Source organism: Hibiscus syriacus, unplaced genomic scaffold (genome assembly GCF_006381635.1).
Source record: "Hibiscus syriacus cultivar Baekdansim isolate YM2019G1 unplaced genomic scaffold, ASM638163v2 tig00110480_pilon, whole genome shotgun sequence".
In the NCBI taxonomy this organism is placed as follows: Eukaryota; Viridiplantae; Streptophyta; class Magnoliopsida; order Malvales; family Malvaceae; genus Hibiscus; species Hibiscus syriacus.
The window spans coordinates 15,737-23,552 of NW_024062756.1; the positions used below are offsets into that span (position 1 = coordinate 15,737).

Sequence of the window (7,816 nt, forward strand, 5' to 3'; positions counted from 1 at the left end):
ACTCATAACTTCTTAAAAAAATTCGTTTATTTTAGAGTTTATGTTCGATATTTTGTTTTATGATTGCTTTTTTAAACAGTGTCGTCTAAAATTATAATAAAATATAGGATGAAAGGTTCAGAAAATGGCAAAAGGGTTGTTGAAATCTAGGTGAACCAGCAACATAGATATAAGCAGTTGAACCATGTCCACAAATGATGTTAAAACAAGTTCAAGACGTCTTTCCGATTCATTTCGTGGTTAATAAAAGAATTGTTAAACTCAAATTGAATTTGGATCAAGTTTTGGTGTAATAGTGTCAATTTGGCATCCCTAATTATAATTAAATTATATTTTTAAGGATTAAAATGTAATTTTATCCCCATATTAACTTCATTTTATAATTTTTGGGAAGCCAAAACCACTGTTTATCTCTAAATGCGCTGGTGTAACACAACTGTTAGATAGTCTCCAGCAGCTGATAACGTTATCAAAGCCAACAAGTTAAAAGATGGTCAAAATGTGTAACATTTAACAGTTGAAGTCCAAATAAAAAAGCCAACCTTAATTTAGTGATAATTTTTTAGTTTATCCTTTTGATTTTAAGAAAATATTGATGTATGCGTTTTTTAGGGTAGACAAATATTTATTTTGAAATTCGAATTTTTTTTACATAAGTTGTTTATTTTCTGCTGGTGTTAATTCTAAAATTCTATTTGTGTTCGTTCCATAAAAAAAATTATGTTTGGATCCGTCACTATTGAGAAATGTATGCAAAGATAAACATAAAACTCTTCAAATGTATGCAAAGATAAACATAAAACTATATGAAGATTCATTAATTAGCCAAGTGGTCAAGAATGTTTATATTATCAAACATTGTATGAGTTCATACTCTGATATTTATCTTGGAAATATAATATTACTTAATAAAACAACATGAAGGACCTTGAGATGACATGTCTAATGAAGATTTTAAATTTTAATATAATTTAAATTATTTCTTTGCATTTTATATCAATCTTAAAATTTCATAATTTTATCCACAAATTTTTAATATAAATTTTTAAAATTTTATACCTCTAATAAAGTTTTGTGTTCTATTCAGAATAGGAAGGAATAGATATAGAATCAAACTCTCATGTAAGAAAGCACAAACATTAATTAATAAAACACCAACACAGCCGAATACATGAACCACATAATAAGAGCCAACATGCAGGAAAATCGAGACAAGCCCCGCTAAACCAAAGTGGAGATTAATTTTTAGATTTTTGGAAGCAACCCAGCATCTTTATTCATACATTACTTCTATATGGTATACATGTGTAGCTCCTGCATGCCTCTTTAAACCCCTGGCCTTCATACATCTCACTTCACACTATAAGAAAAAGGCAAAAGAAAAAAGAAATAGATTATAGAAAGTTTAAATAGAAGGACTAAATATGTAATTATACCAATATACTTACCTGTTGCAGTTAGTGGAGGTGCTGATCTTGTAAGGAATATTGACGCCGCATTTGCCCGGGAGGCTCTCGGCCAATGGAGGCTTAATGTTGGGGATGGACCTAGCTGCATTTTGCAAGCACCTACATGCAGTTTGGCGGTCCGGGGTGGTTCGAGCAATGCCATTCAGGCCTCGAACGCCATTGCAGCAAAGCACCGGCACGGTTCCCCCGTTCTGCAAGTATCGTACGCAGGCGGCCATCTTCGACGACACATCTCCGCATGTTAGGGCGGTTGTGGCGATCGGAGAAACCACCAACAAGCTCAACAATATAGCATAAACAAGCTTAAGACCAGCCATGGCGAATTTCTTCAAAAAGAAAAAAAACAAAAGGAGATAAGTTTAGAAGATGAGAGGAAATTGTTTTGCTTTATGAAAGTTGCTGGGTGTGTTTCAATGGTGGAAGGGTTTAGGGTTTATATAGAAGAGTGAGTGTTGGAAAACGACAGAAGTTCATTGAATAGGGTAGGTTGGTTGTTGCTGAGGATTTTAATCGAGTCTGCATTATTAAATGAATCAATCTTTACGGTCTTCATGCAGCTTTGAATACAGAGTTGACATTTGATCTTTTACACGTCAGGTAATGACAGGTATCCCTGTCCTCATATTATTTTCTACTATTATAAATAATGTAACAATTTTTTAATGAGGATGAATAGAAGAGTATCGGGAAACAATAGTATTTTAAAAGTGACTTTAATAATAAGAGGAAAGATGATGTTATGGTTGTTCAGCATAGATAAATACGTTTAAAGATGAATATTATTAAATTAATTTATAAAATGTTAAATTATAAAATATTAAATATATAATTATAAATTAGTTAAAAAATTTAATGTAATGTAATTTAATTAAAATATAATATATATAAAATATTAGTTTATATAATCTTATTTTAATTATAATTAGATCATATATTAATTTGAGAAATTTATTAATCCTAATTTACTTTCGTAGCATTGAAGTTTATGTCGTAATTATTGTTGTCACCGTCGTCATTATCGTCGTCGTTTCTGCCATCTTTGCTGTCGTCGGCGTTGTCGGCACTGTTATCATATTTCACCACTGACGAACGACAAAGATTAAATCGACGACGAAAAATGATACCAGTAACGGCAGTGGTGGTGGTGGCAGTGGTGACGACGTTGATGACAACAACAGTGACAGCGACGACATCAATGGTGACGAGATGACGGTGGCGGTGACTTCAAAACTATGAAAATAAATTAAGGTTTATAAATGTCTCAAATTAACATTTGATCTAATTGTAATTAAAATAAGATTATAAAAACTAATATTTTATAAATATTATATTTTAATTAAATTACATTTTAAATTTTAACTAATTTATAATTATACGTTTAGTACTTTATAATTTAACATTTTATAAATTAATTTAATGGTTCTCATCGTTAACTGTGTTCATCTGTGCTTGAACGTTGTAAAATTTTTCTAAGAAAAAATATTATTTTTTTAAAAAATTTAAGTTTAAGTAATTGTGTTTATAGTACCATATATATGTTATTACAAGTAAAGATTCTAAAAAAATATTTTATAATCATTACATTACTTACAACTAAAAAAACAAAGAATTGTATATATATATATTTTTAAAAAGTTATAATTTAAATATTTTTTTATATTTATTAATGACTTAATTCTAAAAGTTTTATAATTAAGAATAGATTAAGTAGATGTTGATAATAATTACATCTATTAAAAATTTCAATTTTTTATACAGTTTTGAATATTTTTATATTTTTAATAATTATTGAATTTTATATACATTTTTAAATTTTTCATATAACTTTTTAAAATTTATAATTTTAATATAAGATTTTACATCTATTTTTGAATCATTAAAAAATAAAGACAAGAGTTTAGTTCTTCAATGCTTCGAGAGGGGCAAAATATTGCAGAGGATAGAGGGATAAAACATGGGGCACCCAACTCACCTCCCAAGATGTGATTTTTATTTACTAAAATAAATTTAAAATAAAAATTCCAAAATTTAATTAACATTAAAAAATTACTATTATAAATATAATTAATTATGTTTAATCAACTTCCAAATATTATCGCACACAATCAAGATTTTATGAATAATTAAATCAATAAAACTTTATGTTGCATTAAAATTTTAATATATAATAGATAAAATCACAATTTTAATTTTTAAAAATTAATAGATAAAATTAAACATTGTTAATAGATTTAATTGTACGCAGTTTTCTAAGTATTAATGTTTAGGTTGATATTTATATAATAATATCAAACAATTTTATATACAATCAATAAATTATATGTTTGTATATTGAAAAACTTTTAAAATTTGAATAAAAATTAAAATGACAATTATTCACCCAAATGACTCATATAAATTATTGATAGAGAAAATAATATTAGTGACCGAAAATGCCTTATAATATACGATTTTGACCAACTTTTTTTCGATTTGCCAAAATGACAAACAAAATCGCAATGCGATCTCCAGTATCGCAAATCAGTTTCCAGATTCGCAACGCGATTTTGACTATTGCATTGCGATTTTCCAAATTTGCGTTGTGATTTTAGAAAATCGCAATGCGAATATGTAAATCGCAACGCGATTCTGACTATCGCAACGCGATAATACAAAATCGCAATGCGATTTTCAAAGCGCCATTAGTATCGCAACGTGTATTTTATTTTCAAATTCCAAACACGAATATTAATATATCCCGTAATCGCAACTCATAACCTAAAACCCTAAATCACAACTCAGTCCCATCTCTATCTCTCACTCTCTACGGCGACATCCGTCCTCATCTCCGACGAAATCCGTCCTCATCTCCGGCGAAATCCGTCTATCTCCATCTCTCAGAGCCACCCTCACAATCATTCACGGTCAGAAATGGAAAATCAACCAAATCAACTACCGATGGTTAGTTTTTTTATTTTATTTTTTTGAAATTTTTGCATTATTATTAAGTTTTTCATATTGAAATTGATGATAAGTTTACTGGTAATTTCAATAATAGATTAACCATTTCACTTAGATTGCTTATTAAATTCATTCGATTGCTGCCAATACTGCTAAACTGTTTAGTCTTTAACCCTGTGAAGTTAGTATTTGTCTTTGTTTTGTCTTTTGGTTGAAGTAATGCAATTCATTCAAGTTTCAATTTTAAACAATGACTATTTGAAACCGAGAATCGCAACGCGAAATGAAAATCGCAACGAAAAAATCGTAACGCGATTTTAGTTTCGCGTTGCGATTTTCTCGTTGCGATTTTCATTTCGCGTTGCGATAGTCATTTTCGTGTTGCGATTTTCATTTTCGTGTTGAGATTTTAAGTTTCAGAAACTATTCTTCTTCTGCAAATTGAAACTTGAATGAATTGCATTACTTCAACCAAAAAATAAAGACAAATACGAAATTCACAGTGTTGCAAATTTAAGTTTGAAGAATAAACTACTACTACTCTTTATGTTTATTATTGTTTTTTGTATATCTTCACAGTGTAGTTTTTGGTATATCTAACTTGGTATGTTTATTGTTTTTGTAGAACTTTTTTTCGGCTCAATTGACCTTAAGGAATAAAATAAGCCTAGTCACTACAATTACGTCGAAGCTTTCACCTGTACAAAGAAAATTGTTTGAGGATACTTGCTTCGGGCCATGGCTGAAAGTATAACATCCGGGTGGAGATGTTATGTTGACCCATTTGTGGCTTCAGAACATGACTAGCGATCTACCCGAGAGTATAAAACGTGGTAATGAAGAGATATGGTTTCATTTTCCACCGGCGTATACGTGTTTTGGGCGAGAGAAGTTTTGCTTAATCACTGGTCTACGCTTCGGACACGATGATGTAGGTAGATACACTAGTCATATTACCCGCCCATCATGGTTATCCTGTGTTTTTCCTGAGCTGTCAATGGAGAAGCCGAATTTACACGTCGACGACTTGACGATATTATTTAATAAGAAAGATGGTTTTACTCGGATGGATAACATCGATGTTGTCCGAGTATGCCTTTTAGTACTTTTGCATGCCGACTTTTTAGGCAGAGAGGCCAGACAACCTATTCCTAAGGACCTAATATTATTGGTAGAGGACCTAAATGCATGGAACCTGTTTCCGTGGGGTTTGTATCTATGGAAAGCTACCTTGAATAAGTTGTCGTCTGTCTTTGATGACCGAAAAAGTTTGCGTGGCGATGGTTCCAAATACACTTTGTTAGGCTTTATTTGGGCCTTTAAGGTAAGAATTTCTATATAATGTTTCCAAAATTATAATTAATTATTTAACAATTACTAATGTTTGTGTATTATATTATTTGTAGATTTGGATATTTGAGGCTTTTCCCGGCATGCAGACATATGCATTAAAAACTTCAAATGATATTCCTAGGGCTATTTCCTGGAAGAGGAAACGGCGACTGTTGGATTGGGAAGAGTTACTACGGTATACGACAATAAATGATATAAGTTAACACAAATATTACTATATATAAACAAGTTATTACTAGTACACGTTTAACTTTGTTTGAGCTTTTATATTGTTAGGAGGTCAACACTCCATTACAGAGGCTGACACCCACGGAGGCTGAGCTTGCCACTGATTGGTGGCAAGCTAGTAAGCGTTTTTTTGATGGCACGGATGATGAAAAGCCTCCACTTCGAGAGCCATCACCTCACCCAGAGCCATCACTTCTGAACGTTGGGGATGATTAGAGAATATAATATAGTTGTTTTAGTGTGAAAACAATTAATAAAACAGCTTGGAGCATGGGGGAATCGGTACCCCCTATGGGGAATCGATTCCCTAAGTGTAAAATTAAAATATTTCGACCGTTACACAGGGGGGAATCGGTTCCCTCCGAGCATACTGGAATTCTCGGAGCCAAACCATTAAGGGGGAATCAGTTCCCTCTGAGCAATCTGGAATTTTTGGCTTTGAAATGGTTCGAAATACTTTGTAAAATTATTTTGAAATTGTTTTAAGATTAAAACTTAATTTTACACTTGAGTAAGGATTAAAAATGATTTTTGAAAGATTTAGAGTAATGTTTTGATATTCGAATAATTATATCGAATATACTTAGAAAACCTTTATTGCACAATCTTAAAATTCATTTAACTTAATTTTTTATATCGAAATATCAAAATGTTTTCAACAATCTCCCCCTTTTTGATATAACAAAACATTTTAGTAATTTTAAGATTTTAAAATCAAAAACCGACGTTTTTGAAAATTACCCCCCCTTACTTTAAGACTTACTCCTCTTTTAAAACATTTAACACTTTTTTTATTGCCAATTCACCCCCTCTTGGCCAATTCCGTCAATCGATTAAATCAACAATTGGCATCAGAGCCTAACTCATTTAAAGGTTTAATCGCCTCTTGAGTCGATTTGGGAAGAGTTATATCGATAATCAAAGTCATCAGTGGCCTCTACTTCAAACTTAGACTCCAGTCTCGATTCAATGCCCGTCAACAAGCCTCTTTTCTTCAATGGGGCTAATTATGCCTATTGGAAAAATAGGATGATGTACTTCATTCAAGCAAGTGACATGGGAGCATGGAATGTCGTAGAAGAAGGATACTTCAAGCTTTCCACTCATCCAAGATTATGGAGTGAAGGAGAGACAAAAATGTTCCAGCTCAACTCCAAAGCCATCCACATCATATTTTGTGCTCTTAGACCAGATGAATACGGAAGAGTTTCATCTTGTACAACCGCCAAAGAAATATGGGACAAACTTCAAGTCACTCATGAAGGTACCGATGAGGTAAAGAAATCTAAAATTAGTATTCTAACGCATAGCTATGAAAATTTCAGGATGAAACCAAATGAAGATATCAAAGCTATGACGGATAGATTCTCAACGATTGTCAATGGTCTCAAATCATATGGAGAGATCATTTCAAATGAAAAGCTTGTGAGGAAGTTCGTCTACTCCCTCCCAAAATCGTGGCAATCAAAGAAGACGACAATCATCGAGTCTAAGGATCTAACATCCTTAACTCTTAAAGAGCTAATCGGTTCACTCCTCACTTATGAAATGATGCTTGAAGATGAGGTGGACCTTGATAAGATTGAAGAGACACCAAAGGAGAAGGAGAAGAAGAAAAACATTGGAGTTGCTCTCAAATCCACAAAAAATGAGAGTGATTCGGATGAAGATGACGATGACGAGGAAATGACATTGTTTGCCAAATGGTTCAGAAAAATTATGAGACCTTACCGAGGAAGAAAATTCAAACGAAATGAAGGCCTAAAAAATGAACCAAAAGAGAAAGACCCGATCATTTGCTATGAATGCAAAAAGTCGGGGCATGT

At 31.9% G+C, this 7,816-nt stretch overlaps 1 protein-coding gene across 1 annotated transcript; it reads right to left on the reverse strand.

Annotated features, from left to right (window-relative positions):
* Positions 1-1,209: 1,209 nt before the first annotated feature.
* On the reverse strand, positions 1,210-1,859 carry LOC120128422 (non-specific lipid-transfer protein 1-like). Its single transcript, XM_039146097.1, has 2 exons — positions 1,449-1,859; positions 1,210-1,360 (listed from the first exon to the last, which is right to left on the reverse strand). The coding sequence occupies exons 1-2, from the start codon at positions 1,784-1,786 to the stop codon at positions 1,351-1,353; spliced, it is 348 nt and encodes a 115-aa protein (XP_039002028.1). The 5' UTR covers positions 1,787-1,859; the 3' UTR covers positions 1,210-1,350.
* Positions 1,860-7,816: the final 5,957 nt, after the last annotated feature.